The sequence below is a fragment of the Ornithorhynchus anatinus genome, chromosome 10, assembly GCF_004115215.2.
Source record: "Ornithorhynchus anatinus isolate Pmale09 chromosome 10, mOrnAna1.pri.v4, whole genome shotgun sequence".
Taxonomy (NCBI): domain Eukaryota; kingdom Metazoa; phylum Chordata; class Mammalia; order Monotremata; family Ornithorhynchidae; genus Ornithorhynchus; species Ornithorhynchus anatinus.
The window spans coordinates 39,280,012-39,301,006 of record NC_041737.1 but is presented as its reverse complement, the minus strand read 5'-3'; the positions used below and the strand labels follow the sequence as shown (position 1 = coordinate 39,301,006).

Genomic DNA, 20,995 nt, shown 5'->3' with positions numbered 1-20,995 from the left:
AAGATAAATTTCCTTGTCTGCCAAGACCACTGGGATAAAACCCAACCAGTGAGATCCCCAGCAATTCTTTAAAATTTGTCTCTAGGTCCCCACTGCTCAACCAAATTGCCAAAAATAAAAAAAGGTTAAGTCTGTCACTTTTCTTAAACTAATAAGGTAAAAGGACAAGCAAGTAATGGAATTAGTTAATGCCAATTGAAAATATGGCACATTTTATGGTCAAGATCATTCTGAGAGATATTTGTTTTTGCTATTGACTGTGACTGCATTAGAACTTGTAATCTGCTTAGTGCATTAGCGCTAAATACTATTGATTCGGTCAGAGAGCCTAGGCCAATCGAATCTTTGCATTTTCCCCTATTTCCTGGGATCTGCTTTATTAAACAGACCAAAGCAGTATGAATCTGTTCAGAAGTCTAAAGTGTTCTCAGTTATTTTATTTTATGCTTAATGGTAGTTGTTAATCACTTACTATGTGCCAGGCCCTGTAATAAACACTGGGGTAGATACAAGACAATCAAGTTGGACACAGTCCATGACTCATATGGGGCTCATAGTCTTAATCCCCATTTTACAAATGTGATACTTGAGGCACAGAGAAGTAAAGTGACCTGGCCAAGGTTTTACAGCAGACAAGTGGCAGAGTCTGAGATTAGAACCCAGACCCTGTGACTTCCAGGTCTGTGTTCTTTCTACTAGGCCACATTGCTTCTCACTGCTCTGTTGTCCCAATATTACACAAAATCCTCCAAGTCCCAACCAACCATTTCTTGATGACTTCATTTTCATTGTATTGTAGTACTATTATTAATCAAATCTATTGAGTGTTTACTGTGTGGAAAGCACTGTACTAAGTGGGAGACCCTGCACTGATCTCTCTTCTGTCTTTTGGATGTTGGAATGGGAGAGAAAACATTACCCAGCATCATGGCCTATGGTGGAAAGAGCACAGGCCTGGGAGTCAGAGGACCTAGGTTCTAATCCTGGCTCCACCATTGTCTGCTGTGTGATCCTGGGCAAGTCACTCAGCTTTTCTGGGCCTCAGATACTTCATTTGTAAAAAGGGGGCAAAGCTATGAGCCCCATGTGGGACATGCACTGTGGCTAATTTAACATGTATCTATCCCAGAGCTTAGTACAGTGCCTGGCACATAGTAAGTGCTTAACCAATGCCATAAACAAACAATCACCATGCAAGGGTTCTGGGTAAGTGAAGGAAGACATGTCTTTCTCTAAGACTTTACTGGCTTTTCTAGGGAGTCTATGTGGGAAATGGAATGGCAGGTGTGGTTAAACAGAAACATTTAACCTCACAAAACAATAGATGTTTGCCATCACTTTTCAGCCACAGAGTTTAACTTGGCTCTGAATGAAGATCAGAAGTGGCTTTATTTGCTTTATGGTTATTATAACTTCCTTGGGATGATCTAGCCTGTAAGCTCGTTGTGGGCAGGAAACATCTACCAACACTGTTGCACTCTTCCAAATATTTAGTACTGTGCTCCACATGCAGTAAGTGCCCAGTAATAGACTGATTGAGCCACAAGGTCAATCCTGTTGAAGGGAAGCTTATCTAGAAATAGTCAGTGTGTAAATGACCTGGATGATCTGCCTAGAAAGAACGGAAGTTTCCATCTGGAATTTTTTATGGTATTTGCTAAGTGCTTACTACCTATCGGGCACTGTACTAAACATTGGGATAGATACAAGCTTATCAAGTTGCACACAGCCTGTCCCACGTGGGGCTCTCAGTCTTAATCCCCATTTTTCAGATGAATGTAACAAGGAACCCAGAACTTTTGGTTGAAGAATTTGTTCCAGGGCATTATGAATGTCTCTGGAGCTGTGAGGGAGTTGGTTTCATTCCAAAGAAGAATGCAATCCTTGGTCACCCTTGGAGGCATTAGCGAAGGTTTGGTCGGTTGCCCCATATCTGGGCCCTGAGTCATTTGTGACTCAGAAGACAGGATATGCACCCATTAAGTCAACCTCACTGCCAACCCAGAAATGACCCTGCTGGGCATCCTGGGATGGGATGGAAACTTGAGCTCTGGGTCTGGAGCAAGAGAAGAAACAGCAAAGATTCCTTGGAGGAAAATCACCTGTTTTCCTTCCCCTTCAGAATGAGTGTCCCGTGTGGGTCAGGGACTATGCCTGATCTGATGGTATCTACTCCAGCGCCTAGAACACAGTAAAGTGTTGAACAGATTCCATTCTTGTTATTATGCCTAGATCTACCTCTGACAAATGCACGGTTAGAATCGACCGGGTCATGTGGAGCAGTGTTACTGTTTCATAGCAATCCTAGTGTTCAAAGAGTTCCCTTGTGTCACCTGGCACCCATCAGGGATACTGCTTCCAGTTCCGAGAAAGACAGTGCAGTGTCTGGATGGAGGATTATCCTTAGGCTGAGGTGGCTCTTTTGCTCTGGGCCTGCAATCTGATATGTGCTTTTTAGAGCGCTTCTTTTGCCAAGTCACAGAGCAACTCAGCACTCCTGAGGGCTGAAACAGTCCTTTGGGAGCCCCAGGAGAACATAGGGATTTTACAAGGGGACAAGGAAGGTTTAAGAGACCTCTTTCCTTGCCCCAGATTTGGCCTCCCTCTCCCATGGTGGGGCCAGATTGAGTGCTTCATTGGTTCAGATTCTCTTTCCCCCAATCCCACTTTCCACTCTCACCCTAGAGAATTCTTTCAGATTCTACTTGGGCCTCCATTTTAAACACTTCTCTCAAGAGGAACTGTTGATTGTGCTAAAATAATATATAACTGGACAGGATTGAATTTTAGGCCATAAGACCGTGAACTCCATTTGGGACAAGGACTGTTTCTGACCTGTTTAACTTGTATCTACCCCAGCGCTTAGAACAGTGCTTGACACATAGTGAGCACTTAATAAATACCATTATAATAATGATGTGGTAGTGATGGTATAACGGAAAGGCACTATACTGGGGAGCAGTGTGACCTAGTGGAAAGAGCACAGGCCTGAGAGTCCGAGGACCTGGGTTCTAATCCCTGTGCCTGCTCTGTGACCCTGGGCAAAACACTTCATGAACTTCTCTATTCTTCAGTAACCTCATCTTCAAAATTGTGATTCGATAACTATTCTTCCTCCTACCTAGACTGTGAGCCCCATGTGGGACAGAGATTGGGTCTAACCTGATTGTCATGCATCTTCCCCAGCACTTAAAGCAGTGCTTGGTTCATAGTAAGCACTTAACAAATACCACAATTATGATTATTATTACTGTTACTGAGTACTTGGCAAAGTACAATACTTTGCCAACTTCCCTCCCAACAAGAAACACACATTTTAATGGGGATACAGACAGAAAAAACTATTTCCAAGGGATTTGGAAAGGATCTAAGCAGAATGAGAAAACTGGGGAAAAGGAATCAGCAGAGTCAACTTCCTGACAGGTAGACTGGTTTTCCAAAGTGGATAGAGTACGGGCCTGAGAGTCAGATGGGCCTGGGTTCTAGTCCCGGCCACTCATTCATTCATTCGCCCTGACTTGCTTCCTTCAATCATCCTCCCTCCCATCCCCATAGCACATACGTATAGACCTGCATATAACTGTAATTCTCTTCCCCTCTTCAAAACCCTACTTAAAGCTCACCTTCTCCAAGAGGCCTTCCCAGACTGAGCTCCCCTTTTCCCTCTGCTCCCTCTACTCCCCCTTCACCTCTCCGCAGCTAAACCCTCTTCTCCCCGCTTTCCCTCTGCTCCTCCCCCTCTCCCGTCCCCTCCCCTCAGCACTGTACTCGTCCGCTCAGCTGTATATATCTTCATTACCCTATTTATTTTGTTAATGAGATGTACATCACCTTGATTCTATTTATTTGCTATTGTTTTAATAAGATGTTCTTCCCCTTGATTCTATTTATTGCCATTCTTCTTGTCTGTCTCCCCCGATTAGACTGTAAGCCCTTCAAAGGGCAGGGACTGTCTCTGTTACCGATTTGTACATTCCAAGCGCTTAGTACAGTGCTCTGCACATAGTAAGCGCTCAATAAATACTATTGAATGAATGAATGAATGTAATCTATTTATATATATTAATGTCATTCATTCATTCGTATTTATTAAATGCTTACTGTGTGCAGAGCACTGTACTAAGGGCTTGGGAAAGTACAATACAACAATAAACAGTGACATTCCCTGCCCACAAAGAGGTCTGTCTCCCTCTCTAAACTGTGAGCTCGTTGTGTGCAAGGAATGTGACTATGTTGTACTCTACAAAGCACTTAGTACATTGCTGTGCACAGCTTGCAGTAAGCGCCCAATAAATACAATTGAATAAATTACAGAGAGGGGAAGAAGCAGAGTGCAAGGAATCATACATAAGTTCTGTGGAGCTGGGGTGGGGGGAGAATCAGAGTGCTTAAAGGATGCAGACTCAAATGTGTGGGCGACACAGAATGCTTGATTGACACTGAGTAGGCAGCATGGACTAAAAATAATAATAATTATTATTATAATGGGATTTTTTAAGTGCTTACTATGTGTCAAACACTGCAGTAGATACAAGTTAGATAGTTTAGATGCAGTATCTGTCCCACATGAGACTCACAGTATAAAGGGGAGGGAGAACAGGTATTGAACCCCAATTTTACAGAAAAGGGAAATGAGGGAAGAGAAGTGAGTATGAAGCACTGGAGTAGATGCAAGATAGTCAGGTTGGACATAGTACATGTCCTGCAAGATGCTCACAGTCTTAAACCCCATTTCATAGATGAGGTAACTGAGACACAGGGAAGTCTGGTGACTTGCTCCAAGGCCAAATAGCAGACAAGTGGCAGAGTCAGGATCACAACCCAGGTCTTTTGACTCCTAGGCCCAGGCTATTTCCACGAGGCCATGCTACTTTCAGACACACACATGTGATTTGTTCACACACATACACAAACGCATACACACATCCAAAAGTGAATATAGCTCTCAGAGATGGCATCATTAAGTACAAGACATAACTATCTATGAATATGCACTTCTACATCTTCCCTGCTTCAATTAAGAACCTCCTGAGGGCCAGCGTTGATTTTTCTTCCTATTACTCCTGCTCTTGATACAGTGGTTTTCACTATTGGATTTAAGTAAATGATAGAAATAACCATAATGGGGACAGGAAGAATAAATGCTTTCTATGCATAATCCAAAATCATGTCTTTTATTGTGGTTCCCAAATTCACCCCAAATTTGGTAACAAGTTTCTACCAAAGTGGAAAATATATGTTTTCAGTTTCTCATCTCCTTAAACTTTCTTTTTAAACTCCATCTGCAGGAAGAAGGTTTGGGGGAGGAAGAGGAGGGAGGTGCTAACAAGCATTGAATCAATCGACCCAACAAAGGCATTTTTTTGAGCACATATCGTGAGCAGAGCACTGTACTAAGTTCTTGGGAGAATAACGTGCAACAAGGTTGGTAGACACCTTCCCTGCTCACAGTGAGCTTAAGTCTTGATGAGAATGATGGGGTGCAGGAGAGAAAGAGAAAGAGGAGAAGCAAAGGGAGTGGGATATTTTAGATTAAACTAGCATAAGAGTGTAAGCTTCTTGTGGGCAGGGAACATGTCCACCAACTCTGCCATACTGTACTCTGCCAAGCACTTAGTAAAGTACTCTGCACATAGTAGATGCTCAATAAATATGATTGATTGGTCAAGGTTTTACATCATGAATCTCACTGGAGAGATTTGGGCCAGAGTGAAACACTCTGGCATTTCTTTAGTGTAAGAGTCTTTTTTCTTTAAGGCCATTAAGTTGAGAAAAGCATTCACCTGTTCTAGGGCAATCCATAATCCTCCCTCACATCAAGAACAAATGAAGAATTCCTAATGGTATTTTTCATCGCCTCTGATATGCTCTTAATTCTGGACACAATGAGAAAAATGTCTGAAATCTTTCTGCACATTTTTCACCACCCATATAAAATCACTCTTCCAGAGAGTGCGGGCGTGTTAAAACAGAGACATGTCAAACCATTCTAATTACCCAGATATGCTATTTTTAATCAAGTGAAAAATTATCAGTTCAAATGGTGTGGGTGATCACAGTTATGAGGCTCTAAAGAGTTATTTGTCTCTGTTTATTTTATTAAATATCACTCGACATAGCCTGAAGATGGCCGATCAATAACGATCCTTGTGGTTTCCTGATGGAAGACTGCAATTATTTTCTTCCATTACTACTTAAGCCTAACCTAATTTGGAACATCTATCATCTTTAGAAGAGTAATAAAGAAACATCACCGTGTGTTTATTTTCCTGTCTCTTCCTGTTCCTCTTTGCTGGCCTCTTGTTTGGATTTCCATCCCCTCCAAACTTATTTTAATCCATTTGTTTTCCTCAGTCAACAATAGCCATGACTAGTTTTCTTTGGCAGAATCTAGAATATTTGGTGACAGTGGGGACGGCCGCCTTGGTGTTTGCTATTGTTTGGGGAAGCACTGGACCCCTTTTCACACTCAACTTGAAGGAGAAACACAATTGGAGAGCAAGAACGCCTAACAAGGACGCAGTCCTAAACAGCCTCATCAGTACAGCAGTGGCATAATGGAAGGCAGAAATAATATTAACTTTTCACTAGTTCTCCCTGGTGACTCCCCGGTCCCTGATTCTTTGCTATCTCCTTATGTCCCTGGCTGGAAATACCCTCTCCTAATAATAAAATAATAATAATGTCGGTATTTGTTAAGCGCTTACTATGTGCCGAGCACTGTTCTAAGCGCTGGGGTAGACAGAGGGGAATCAGGTTGTCCCACGTGGGGCTCACAGTCTTCATCCCCATTTTACAGATGAGGTAACTGAGGCACCGAGAAGTGAAGTGACTCGCCCACAGTCACACAGCTGGCAAGTGGCCGAGCCGGGATTCGAACTCATGATCTCTGACTCCAAAGCCCGTGCTCTTTCCACTGAGCCACACTGCTTCTCTTAGCCACACTGCTTCTCTTAGCCACACTGCTTCTCTTCTCTCCTACTAAAACCCAGCCCACACACTTCGCTCCTCTAATGCCATCCTATTCATTATACCTCAATCTCGTCTATCTTGCCGCCAACCTCTCGCCCATGCCCTGTCTCTGGCCTGGAACCGCCCCCCTCACCCACCCACTTCATATCTGCCAGACAGTTACTCTCCCCACCTTCTTCAAACCCTTAATGAAGGCATATCTCCTCCAAGAGGCCTTCCCTGACAAAGCCCTCTCTTCCTTTTCTTCCACTCTCTTCTGCGCTGCACTGGCTTGCTCCCGTTTTTCATCCTCCCTCCCAGTCCCACAACACTTATGTACATATCTGAAATTTATTTTTTTATTTATTTTAATGTCTGTCTCCCCCTCTAGACTGTAAGCTCATTATGGGCAGGAATGTGTCTGTTACGGTGTTACATTGTACTCTCCCAAATGCTTAGTACTGTGCTTGAATAAATCAATCTTTTTTTTGGTATTTGTTAAGCACTTACTAATGTTCCAGGCACTGTACTAATCACTGGGGTAGACACAAGCAAAGTAGGATAGGCACAATCTCTGTCCCAAAAATAGGCTCGAAATTTTAATCCTCATTTTACAGATGCGGTAACTGAGGGATAGAGAGGTTAAGTGATTTGACCAAGGTCACACAGGAGACAAGTGACAGAGCTGGGAGTAGAAGCCAGTTCCTCTGACTCCCAGGCCCATGATCTTTCCACTGGGCCACTCTGCTTCTCAAGAGCAGGGCTTGTAGAACATGGTACTATAGGCTTAGGAGAGTACAATAGAGCAGAGTTGGTAGATACACTCTCTGTCTACAAGGAGCTTACAGTCTAGAGTTACCATCTACAGTCGAATTTTCCCAAACCATTTTTTTTGTTCCTCCTCCAGACTGCCTTCCCAGACAAATCCCTGCCTTCCTTTATCAATCCTTCCACACTTTAGGCACCATAGACCTCAAGAGGGTAGCCGACTTTTCATTCGTCACTTATTTGCTCACTCCTGTCATAGATACCTAATCATAGACGATTAGCCCCTCTGCCTAACCTCTCCCTCTCCTACCTCCTGAATATTCAGCAAGTTATGCCTCCTTGTCTTTCCCCTTAGACTGGAAACACCTAAAGGGCTCGACAGCATCTTTCACTTCCCTTGCTATGTCCACCAAACACCTTTGCACACAGTTGGTGCTCAGTACAGATCTCTGCCCACAGTAGGCCTCCGGTATAATTGTGGGCACTCAGAAACAGCAGGCACTGAGGAGAATGCTCAGTTGACAGCTCATGTCGAGTACAGGACTAGGCACACTGTAGGTTCCCAGTACACATTCTGCACACGGCAGGTGCCCAGAAGAGCACTCTGCACAAAGTAGCCCCTCAGTACATACCAACGATGATGGTGAGAAGTGAGAAGAGCAAACTTGCCTATCGACTGCCTTGTAATCTAGAGCAGCCTTAGGGAACGGTGTCATCATGGTCTATAACGACTGATGGGTGTGGAAAATTCAGAAAGGACTGGATGTCTTCGAGGCTGCCCCCAGATTTGTGTCTTTCTCTAAAGGGAATTTTCAGATGTTTTCCTAGGGGGGAGAGGGGAGGGTGGGGAAGGGACAGATACACTGGTACACTTTCTCTAAGGACTTCCACAGTGGGCAGGGATTCCATAATGACAGTGTCTGGGGAGAGAGATTAAATTTAAAAACAAAGCACAAAAATCCACAGCCCCACCCCCTTTAAGCAGCCGTCCCCTTTCTCCCAATCTAGATAGTAATTGTAATACTACTGTAAAGCTATTTGATAGGTGCTTGTTGAGCACTATGGTAAATGCAAGATAACTGGCTCAGACACACATGGGGCTCACAGTGAGAACAGGTATTTAATTCCCGTTTTACATACAGTAGTAATAATAATATTGGTTAAGCATTTATTATGTGTCAAACACTGTTCTGTGTGCTGGGGTAGATGCAAGTTAATCAGGTCAGAAGCAGTCCCTGACCCACAGGAGGCTCACAGACTAGGTAGGAGGGAGAACAGAGAAGCAGTGTGTAGCCTAGTGGATAGAGCACAGGCCTGGGAGTCAGAAGGATGTGGTTTCTAATTCTGGTTCTGCCACGTGTCAGCGGTATGACCTTGGACAAGTCACTTGACTTCTCTGTGCCTTAGTTACCTCATCTGTAAAATGGGGATTGAGATTGTGAGCCCCACGTGGGACATGGACTGTGTCCAACCTGATTAGCTTACATCTACCCAGCACTTAGAATAATGCCTGGCATATAGTAAATGCTTAACAAATACCAAAACATAATTAGTCAAGGAAAGGTTTCCTGGAGAAGGTATGATTTTCATAGGACTTTGAAGACAGGGAGACAGGGACAGTCATGGTCTGCCCACAACTCACACATCCAATCTGTCACCAACACCTGCCGGTATCACCTTTACAGTATTACCAAGACCTACCTTTCCTCTCGATCCAAACTACTACCGTGCTGGTACAAGCTCTCATGATATCCTGACTGGATTACTGTGTTAGCCTCCTCTCTGATCTCCCTTCCTCCTGTCTCTCCCTTCTCCAGTCTATTCTTCATTCCACTGCCCGGATCATCTTCCTACAGAAACGCTCTGGGCACGTCACTGCCCTCCTCAAAAACCTCCAGTGGTTGCCTATAAACCTTCGTATGAAACAAAAACTCCTCACTCTTGGCTTCAAAGCTCTCCATCACGTTGCCCCCTCCAACCTCACCTCCCATCTCTCTTTCTACTGCCCACCCGGTACACTCTGCTCCTCGGCCGCTCACCTCCTCATAGTCCCCGGTTCGCGCCTGTCCCACCATAGACCCCTGGCCCGCATCCTACCGCTGTCCTGGAATGTCCTCCCTCCTCACATCTGCCAAACCAACTCTCTTCCCCTCTTCAAAGCCCTACTGACAGCTCACCTCCTCCAGGAGGCCTTCCCAGACTGAGCCCTCCCTTTCCCTCTGCTCCTCCTCCCCTCCCCTCCCCATTCCCCCTTCTCCCACACTCTGCTCTTCCCCCTTCCTCTCAGCACTATGCATATTTGTAAATATTATTTATAACTCTATTTCATTAATGATTTGTATATATTTAGGATTCTATTTATCTTGGCGATATCTATGCCAGACTACTTCTTTTTTTTGTTCTGTTTTGCTTTGCTGTCTGTCTCCCCCATTTAGACTGTGAGCCCGTCATTGGGCAGGGATTATCTCTATCAGTTGCCGAATTGTACATTCCAAGCGATTAGTACAGGGCTCTGCACATCGTAAGCACTCAATAAATACTATTGAATGAATGAATGAATATACGAAAAGGGAGAGAGTTCTAGGCAGGTGAAAGAGAATGAGCAAGGGACGGAAGGTGATAGATAAGATCAAGGCAGAGTAAGCAGGTTGGTATTAGAGGATCAAATGGGCGGATTGGGCTGTTGTGGGAGAGGAGCGAGGATAGGTCACAGGCAAGTGCGGAAGTGGGAATAGAACCCAGGTCTCCTGACTCCCAGGCCTGTGGTCTTCCCTCCCTGTAGGCCCCACTGCAATCTGCTCCCGGCGGATAGCAGCTCTGTAGAAACCGCTGCTTCCAGCCCCTGCCCTGCACCAGCCAAGGCTTGGCTTCCTAGAAAGTGTCTGTTGTTGCAACATTTGAAGCCGGGAGGCCCAAACATGCAAAACAGATGCTTTTTTCCATAAATATGATGGTGCGTGGTAGCATGACATCTGGGCCAAACTGATAGTCATTCTCGGGATCGTAAGGAATTGAATCGTGATGAGGGTTTTAAACCTAATTCAACAGGAATTTCGTTTTCATGTTCGGTTGGGAAACGGAGGGAATTCTTGGGAACAATACGTCTAAACCTCAAATTGATTTCTTTGGGTGGCTTTCTGTTCACATCCAAAGCAGAAATGACTGGGCTTTTCAAAGGATAGAATTGGATATTGAGAAATAAACGTTTTTTTCTCTGATTTTCAGTCCCAACCTCTCCTTCTAATTAGCTTTATTTACTCAAACAAAACGGCAGAATAGTCATTTGGGAGGTTCGGATCGATCTTGCAAATTGACCTCTAAATTCATTTCGCAAGTAAAACTGTTCCTTCTAATTGCCTCTGTAGAGTTCAGTGATTGATCATTGAAATGGCTGGTATGACTTGAAATGCTTCCCTAGAATTACATTTTTATCTGTTTCAGAACAGTAAACTACTTCCCTAATAGCATCTCCACCTTCCCCCTTCGTGTTCTGATTCTCAGAGTAGTAAATGAATTTTCCCTGGAACCGTTCACTGAATTTTCAACCCTTATAGTCTTGAGGAGATGCTTCAGAGGGCAAAGGGTGCAGGAGATCATATCTACCAACTCTGGTATATTTTCCAAGCGCTTAGTACAGTGCTCTGCAAACAGTAAACACTCAATAGATACCATAGATGGACTGACTGACTGATAGCGCTACTTCATCTCAATCAATGGTATCTTTTGAGTGTTTGCAGTGTGCAGAGCACCGTACTAAGTGCTTGGGTGAGATTACTATGATAGAGTTGGTACACATGATCCAAGCCTTCAAGCAGCTTAAAGTCTACAGGGATCAATGTCCCTCATTCAGTGAGCCTTCTTAAAGCCTTATTAAATTTTTAATAAAGACATTAAAAATCGCATCTCCTCCCTAAGCCCTCATTTCCCCTACTCCCTCTCTCCCTTCGGCATCGCCCTTGCACTTGGATTTGTACCATTTATTCACCCCACTCTAAGCCTCATGGCATTTATGTACACATCTGGTATTAATTGCAACATCTCTCTCCCCCTCTAAACTGTATACTCCTTGTGGGAACGGACTTTGTCTACCAACTCTTTTATAGTGTTACTCTCCCAAGTGCTTAGAACAATGCTCTGCACTCAGTAAGGATTCATTAAATACCTCTGATTGATTGATTGATTGAATCAGCTAGAGACCTTACAACATCAGGGCCACCTCTGGCAACAGAAGTGATGCCTCATCCACGACTCAGGCCCTGGGGGCTCCGGGGTGGGGAGGGGATAATAATAATAGTAATAATAATAATGGTAGTTGTTAAGCTCTTACTATGTACCAGGCACTGTACTAAGTGCTGGGATGGATACAGGCAAATCAAGTTGGACACAGTCCCTCGTCCCACACGGGGCTCACAGTCTCAATCCCCAATTTTCAGGTGAGGTAACTGAAGCACAGAGAAGTGAAGTGATTTGCCCAAGGTCACACCGCAGACAAGCGGTGGAGGAGGGATTAGCACCCAGGTCCTTCTGACTCCCAGCCCCGTGCTTTTTCCGCTAGGCCATGCACATTCTAAAGTAGTATAGTTGGGGCCACTGTCAATTGAAAAGCAGGCCAGAGGTGGCAGTGAGGAACGAAGGGATGTTGGGGGGTAATTTGCATCAGAGTTCCTGATCTTTCAATTCTCCATTCCTCAATGTCCGTATGCCCGCTCATTTCCCCCATTTGACCAGAAGCTGCTCAGGGGGCAAAACCATGCCTTGTGTCTATCCTGCGCCTAGGCCTGGAGTGTATGAGGGGCTGAAGCAGGGGGGCTGGTGCAGCTGGGTGGAGAAAGGGATGCTATCTCATGTGGGTGCAGTGTAATGTGATTACATCATACAGAACAAGCAGTAGGGCCTCGACCTCCAGGAGATCATAAGGGGGCACCCAGACAGCCTCCACCTCCCACCCTCTAGATTGTAAGCTCATTGTGGGCAGGGAATATGTCTGGTTTGTTACATTGTACTCTCTCAAGAACTTAGTACAGTGCTCTGCACACAGTAAGTACTCAATAAATACGACCGACTGACTGACCGACAAGTTAAGCAACTGCAAACACCCCCCCAAAACCTTTCCAAAATAATCTTCTTCTTCCAGGAGTCGCTTAATGGAAGCCCGTGTTTCTGAAAATCGGAAGCATCTCAATCAATCCATTAATCAATGGTATTTATCGAGAGCTTACTGTGTGCAGAGCACTGTACTAAGCGCTTTGGAGAGTACAATCCAACAGAGGTGGTAAACACGTTCCCCGTCTACAGCAAGCTACAGCATTTTTCTTCTGGTGGTTGACAGAAGAGGAAAGACATCCACACAAGGAGAGGGGAGGCATTCTCAGTCTTTCAAGATCTCTGGACCCGGAGAGCAATATTAAAGCTAGGGCACGGCGGCTGTATGGCACATGGTTTAAGGGCATCTACCGTCAAGGAGTATGGCCAACACAAACACTAACTCATCCTCAGAAGCAGGAACTGGCACACTCCACCCCGATCCCCTCCAGGAGCTCTGGACTGTGGGTACAAATCTTTCAGATCCCCTCTGGAACTCTGCCCTGGGATCACACCAGGATGGGAGGGGCATGGGAGCAGTTTGAGGAATGATCTTAAAGTTTTTCCGTCTCTTCTAATGATAATAATAATAATAATAATAATAATAATGGCATTTGTTACATGCTTACTATGTGCCAGGCACTGTACTAAGCGCTGGATAGATACAAGCAAATCCAATTGGACACAGTCTCAATCCTCATTGTACAGATGAGGTCACTGAGGCTCAGAGAAGTGAAGCGACTTTCTCAGGGTCACGCAGCAGACAAGTGGCGGAACCGGGATTAGAACCCATGACCTAACTCCCAGGCCTGACCTCTATCTACTACACTCTGCCACGACTCCTTGATTGGAGGAATCTGGCTGGGGTGGGGGTAACTGAGGGCTGAGAATCTGCCAGGTGGGTGGAGTGCTGATGGCATTGTGCCTTCAAAATTCACAGCACATTTATTAAAATCACATAACAATAATAATGATGGTATTTGTTGAGGTCTTACTATGTTCCAAGTACTGTACTAAGCGCTGGGGTGAAAACAAGCTAATTGGGTCGGTCACAGTCCCTGTCTCTCGTGGGACTCACAGTCTCAATCACCATTTTACATATGAAGGAGCTGAGGTACAGGGAAGTGAAGTGACTTGCCCAAGGTCACAGCAGAAATGTGGCGGAACTGGAATTAGAACCCATGACCTTCTGACTCCCAGGCCCGTGTTCTATCCACTACACCACGCTGTTTCTCCTTTAAGGGTCCTTCCCCAACTAAGTCCTCTTTTTCTCTATTCTTTCTCCTTCTGTGTCACTTATGAACTTGGATCTGTACACTTGAAACACTTTTCTATGATATTTAAGTGCTTACTATGTGTCAGGCACAATACTAAGCACTGGGGTAGACAAGATAATCAGGTTGGGCACAGTCCTTAGCCCTCAAAGAACTAACAGTCTAAAGTCCCATTTTACAGATGAGGTAACAGACACCAAGAAGTTAAATGACCCACCAAAGGTTACCTCACAGGCAAGAGACGGGAGTGGGATATTCACCTATTTGATATTCATTTTATATTCATCCCACTCTCGGCCCTTTGGCACTTATGTACCTAACCATAACTTATTTTTTAATTTTAATACCTCCACCCTCTACACTGTAAGCTACTTGTGGGCAGGGAATGTGTCTACCAACTCAGTTGAATTGTACCCTTCCAAGAGCTTAGTACAGTGATGTTCACACAGTAAATGATCAATAAATTCCATTGAGTGGGAGTACGAGGGGGAGTGAGGTGTTTTGGGACCCACAAAACCACCTTTGGACTTGCCACTGAGATCACAAGTATGACCCCGTTTTTGATATTCAGCTGTGACATGACTCTCCATAGGGAGAATTTCTTTATGTCTAGGGAATATTTCTGCTGTTCCTCTGAAGTGCCGAAAGGACATTTTCTCCACAGATTTGGAGCTGGGATTCAGGATGGCATTTTCCTTATTCCCAGTGTCCCCTAACCAACAATACCTACCTTCTTGTTGGCCAGGATGACTTTTAGGGTCTCCTTTGGGCATATGCCCAGCCTGGGCAGTGCACACACATCCCCCTTTTCAGATAAGGATGTGCCACTCAAGAACAAATCTTTGTCTTTTTCCCCTGGGGGAAGCAGTTCCAAGAGGACAAGGAATCCCTCACCTAGCTTATTTCCCTTCCTCGAGGTGTCTAGAGACCATTACTGATGAACTGAAATGGCTACACGCAGTCTAATTGTTGCCACTGGGATTGTCTGCTTGTGCCTGGTTGTGTCCCTGGTCCCAATATTCTCCCCATCTGTGTCAGCAGCAGGCCAACCCCCCAAAACCATTCCCGAGGACACCCCCTAACCCCTCCCAGTGAATGACATCTCACCGACCAATGGCGGATACCAATTCTGCATATCTGGCCAAGGAGGCGGGACCTCAGATGAGGACGATGATGATGCTATTTTTTAAGTGCTTACTATGTGCCAAGCACTGTTCTAAGCGCTGGGCACTGTTCTAAGCACTTGGATCAGAGTCCAGATCCAATGGGGACACTAAAAGCAGAGACCTCTTCAAGAATCATTTTTCTGGATCTTTAGAAAAACACTGTGGTTCCTTTTTAAGACAGATTGCTAGCCCATGTTTTGGAAGGGATTTTTTTCAGTTAACCCCATTAACGATAAGGAGGACTATAGATCAATCCCAGCCTATCAGCGGTGTGGGGCTGAGGGGAGCACAACCCTTAGAAGGAAGGGGGAAAGTTTTTGGTTTGCTGCTACTTATAAATCTGTAAGATCATCCCAGCATCTTTCTAAATTTCCTTAAATTCCAAAATGGCTTTTAAAGTTCCATTTACAGGAATTACTGGTTGCAGAGATGAAACTTCTGCTAAACCTTGATCAGAACTGTGGTCTCCCATCCCACTTGAGAAACTACTTTAATAGTCTGAAGTGGATCTGTGTAGAAATGGAAATTCGAACGCAGCCCCTCTTTTCGCTAATTCTTCCGTCATCTTTTCCCCATGGCCGGGACTTCAATAGCCCCACCTTCCTGTTTTAGGCTTAAGAATACTCACTCACAGGAACAGCCGCTAGTCAAGTACCCGAGAACATGAACCTCCCGTTCAAAATCAATGCTAGCACTGCCTGCATTTCCTAGCAGAAAGATAAATAATGGCGACTCACCCTATTCGCACAGTGTCTGTGGTGGTTCCCATAAAAGTGTTGCAGACACCTCACGTTGTTCTTGTTGACAATCTTGCTGAAGAACTCATTGATGTATTTGATGGGGAATGCGCAGATAGCAGATCGGTTCATGGGTTCTGCGGAGTCTGGCTTACTCTGCGCAAACACCCCATAGAGAATGTCATCATTTAATCCGGTTCCTATTTGCCGAGCCAGATGGGCCCCTGGCTTACTGACATAGGCAGCCTGGAGGACATTGAACACTTCCTTGTTGGTGGACCTCCTCCTCCTCTTCTCTGTGAGGATGCATTCGAGAGGCATTTCCATGTAGGAATGTAATTCCGAATCCATTGAACAGAACCGGATAATTCTTGTGTGGAAAGTTTGGGATTCCACAGTTTCTTTCTGTACGGTCAGGAAATAGATGAACTGATTGCTCTCAAAAGCGTGGATGTACTTGATGGGGTACGAATCTCGGAACTGCGGCAGAACGTCGATGTAAGACTGATCCGTCAAGAACTTAAAGCCATCCAGAGTTTCCTTCAGCCGCCTCACGGAGATGGAATGCAGAGACGAGAAAGGGTGAGAAGACGAGTTGATGGTATTGCCCACAAAGAAGTTGACAAATCGGTCTTTCTCGACCAGCAGGACTTTGGTTCCCAGCGTGCTCACGATGCAGTCGGGGCAGTCTTTGGACTCTTCGTCGGCCTGGTGGGAGAACATGCAGTGCTTTTTGGAGTGGAAGTCAGTCGGCTCCCCAAGAGGCAGGGGGAACCTCCAGCAGGCCCCTCCATCCACACTCCCGCAGATGATCAGTTGCTCATAGTGGTAGTAGGTCTCGATCAGCAGGGCCATGTTGACGTTATCCCTCAAGTCCGCTTTCGACGAATGGGCTATGGCGGAGCAGTTCTCACATGGAGCGCAGTCAGGATGTTCCAACACTGGCCCAGTCGGGTACTCTACGAAGTCCTGGAGGTTTTTGTCTAAGACGTAGATCTTGTTGACGGCGCCCAGATAGAGGTCATCCCGGTGGACGACGATATTTAGGAGGGTGGTATTCGCGATGAAGTGGGGCAGCGAGTAGCTCACGTTGACATCTGTCCCAGACCTCCTCAGGGCTTCTCTGCACTCTTCGCTGCTCCTCTGGACCAAAGTGAACAGGAGCACCACAATTCCGGGAATGTGAACAGTGGGGGGCTTCATCGTGAGACCGTCTCTCTCTGCCAAGAGGGAAGCAGAGAAAACTTTATTGGTGTGTCACAGGGAAAAGTGAAAGTAAAGGTGGAAACTATCTTAGCAACGCACAAGACGTGAAACACCTCAGGACAAGAAAAGAGCTGAGGTTGGGGATCGAGGGGCATTATTGGCCCCTTTGGGCAAAGGGTCAAGGTTTCTCACTACCCAGCATTCATCCTGACAGTATCCCAACAGGTGGCAGAAGGCAGAGCTAGTCTTAAACGAGACTTGGGTGGAACAGTCAGAAGGCTGGGTCTCTCTCCTGATTAGCAGGATGGCCAGGGACAGGCTGAGTCACCCGTGGGCTTTCTTGCCCCACCTTTCAGCGCCCCCCGCCCAGTGCTCTCCCCAAACACTGACATCTCTTCACCCCTTCCACCCATCCAACCACTGTCCCCCACACCCTTGTCCTTTCACAGAGCCTTCAGGCTGGTTTTCATTGACTAGAATATCTCTCCTTGTCAACTCTAAGCTTCTCGTGGGTAGAGATCGCATCTACCAACTCTACTGCATTTGTACTTTCCCAAGCATTTGATCCTGTGTGACCTTGGGCAAGTCACTTCACTTCTCTGTGCCTCAGTTACCTCATCTGTAAAACAGAGCCTCAGTTACCTCATCTGTAAAACAGAGATTGAGACTGTGAGCCCCACATAGGACAGGGACAGTGTCCAACTTGATTGCTTCTATTCACCCCAGAGCTTAATAGAGTGGCTGGAACTTGATAAAATGCTTAACAAATATCACAATAATAATAACAATAATAAAAGTATAGTGCTCTGCACACAGTAAGGCCTAATAAACATCACTGATTGACCTATCCATCATCTTTTTCAAGATTTCTCCAACAGATGCTTGGTGATTTTCTGGGCACAAAGCTTTACAGTTTCATCTTAATCCAAACAAGTCATATTAGAGTTTTCCAATGAGACAAAACTAGAGTGTGTGTTATAAACAAAGAAGTAGCAAGCCAGTTAGACCCGTTCTGTGTTGAAATCAGCAAATAGAGCAAATTTCTTTCTCCCTTAATGCTCCGCAATTACTTCATGTGGTTGAGTAGTTTTGCCCACAGGGAGGTTGATTGATATTCACAACTTTCTCGCTTAGTCGAGGAAATGAATTGTGGTTACTTTGAGTTTTACTCTAAATCAAACCAGACTTTTTTTCTTCAGCGCGCTGGAATTACCATGCTAAATTTAGCTTCCTTCTGAAAGAAAACAATCATAAATTCTAAAAGCAATATGATCGCGTGCTGTTTATGGGGCTTTGTGGGAAAAAAAAAAAAAGAGACTACTAATTTGGCTATAGTTAACCTATTGTTACGAACAAATGCTCACATTAGCATTAGATCGCTGGGGACCAAGAAACAACAGACTTGATAAAAGCTGGATAAAAAGTAATCTTCGGGAGTTGCAGGGTGAAATTATTTCCCATGGAAAGCAAAATCATCAAGCTGTTAATAAAAATAGGATTGCACAACAGGGTTGTAGGCACAGGGTCGATTACTCTATTTATGAAGGGCTCATGCACGGTAATTGTTCTGGCATGGGATTATACTCTCAAGAAAGTGCAAAGAAAATGTTACTAACCGTTTATTACCAGAGTCAGTAACAAATTGGAAACTGTGTCAGTCAATAGTAATTACTGAGCTGCAACGAGGTGTACAAAACTATACTAAGCACCTACTGTGTGGAAAGCATTGTTCTGAGCGCCTGCTGTGTGCCCAACAGTGTTTCGAGCAGTTGCCATGTGCAGAGTACTGTACTGAGTACCTGCTGCGTGCAGAATATTGAAGAAAGTTCTTGCTTGGGAGACTACAAGAAGAGTAGACATCACAACCCTGCACTCTGAGGTCTTACGATCTAATTGAGGAGGGTGATCAAATAGCAGGAGCAGCTGAAAGGACACTTAAGACTGCTGATAGCAGGAGGGTGGCAGGATAAATAGGAAAATGAATGCAGGTGAACACGAATTGAAACATACCTAAGTGCCAGACGTAGGTGAATAAGCATTAGTGCTGTTGGACTGGCACAACCCGCGAAGGGAGAGATTAATGGCTTCTCTAATGTCAACCTACTCACTGTGTCTCTATCTCATTGGCAACCCCTTGTTTTTCTTCTGGCCTGGAACTTCCTCCCCCTTTATATTCCACGGGCCACCATCCTCTCCACCTTCAAGAGACCTTCCCCAACTAAGCCCTCATTTCCCTTCTGTGTCGCCTACCATCTGATTAATCAGTCGTATTTATTGGGTGCTTACCATGTGCAGAGCACTGTACTAAGCGCATGGGAGAGTACAGTATACCAGAGTTGGTAGATGTGTTCCTTGCCCACAGGGAGCTTACAGTCCTCTAGAGGACCATCCACTTAGACCTGTACTTTTTAAGCGCTAGATATTTACTCCAAACTCAGCTCCACTACACTTTTTTTCTATGGTATCTGTTAAGCACTTACTATGTGTCAGGCACCATTCTAAGCGCTGGGGTAAACACAAGATAATCAGGTTGGAACATAGCCCGTGTCCCACAAGGGGCTCAGTCTTAATCCTCATTTTACAGATGAGGGAACTGAGGTACATAGAAGTGAAGTGCCTTGCCAGAGGTCACACAGCAAACAAGGGGAAGAGCTGGGACTAGAACTTGGGTCATTCTGACTCTCGGGCCCCTGCTCTAGCCACTAGGCCATGCTTCCTCTCATTTGGAAGCTCATTTGGAAGACGTCCACAGGGGAGAGTTGAGGTCTGGCCTCAGGGTCCAGAGTCAGGTCAGTGGCAATTTCTGAGAAGGGTGCTCAAATTTTGCACCTGGTAGAAAGTGTCAATGAGACTGGAAAGGAAAGGGCTTGACCACAGTTGGAACTTTCTAATCCCGGCTCTGCCACTTGTCTGCTGTGTGACCTTGAGCGAGTCACTTCACTTCTCTGTGCCTGTTCCCTCATCTGTAAAATGGGGATTGAGACTGTGAGCCCCACGTGGGACGGGGACTGTGCCCAACCTGATCAGCTCGACTCTACCCCAGTGCTAAGTACAGTGCCTGGCATAGAGTAAATGCTGAACAAATACCACAATTATTATCATTACTGTTATTATCTGGTGGAGTTTTTGACTTTGCCCATGACAAATGTGAAAAAGCAGCCCTCTTCATTCAGCCAGTCAGTTTGCCCGCATCATCAACCGGGTTCAGGGACAACCCCATTTGCAGAATGGGGCTCAGCAAGTAGGCATTTGGCTTTTGGGGAAGCATTTCAACTGTTTCAACTGCTTTAGACCTGAGCCCTGAGCCACAAATTGCTCCTAGACACTCCAGAACCCGTCTCCACCCCCAGGGTTAACGTTCAGTTCCAGCAGGCCCCCGCTTGCCGACGGCCTCCCGGAAAGCACTCTCAGCTCCTGCTCGCTGTCTGACACGATGGATGCCTCCCCTGAGCCCGGTCATCCTGCAGGTCCCTGTGGACCTGAGGTGCTCTGACGTCTGCTGGCTCCCATTTGCTAATGCCGGTCCTGACGTCCACTAACTGACCATTCCACTGCACCAGATCTGCTCTCGCTGTCTGCCTGACAGGTTGGCTTTCAGTCTGCCAGGCCTCTGCCTGCCCGAGCCTGCCAGTTTGTACTTATTCCACGTTTCTGCACAGCGGGTTCTAGCCCTTGCTCTGACTATTGGGCTCCACCCAGGGCCTCCTCGGCCACCTCCCGTTGAGCCGTGATAACGGCCGGCCTGGTGGTGAGGCGTTGGGGAGGAGCTCTTGGCCACCAGGGTCCCTGAACATCAACTGGTGTGTAGCTA

General features: G+C 45.6%; 1 protein-coding gene across 1 annotated transcript in view; it reads right to left on the bottom strand.

Moving 5' to 3' along the window:
• The window catches only part of MET (MET proto-oncogene, receptor tyrosine kinase), a 119,860-nt gene extending 102,662 nt beyond the window's left edge, over positions 1-17,198 (bottom strand). The window contains 1 exon segment of the mRNA NM_001242736.1: positions 15,979-17,198. Coding sequence (NP_001229665.1) covers positions 15,979-17,181 — 1,203 coding nt within the window. The 5' untranslated portion in view covers positions 17,182-17,198.
• Positions 17,199-20,995: the final 3,797 nt, after the last annotated feature.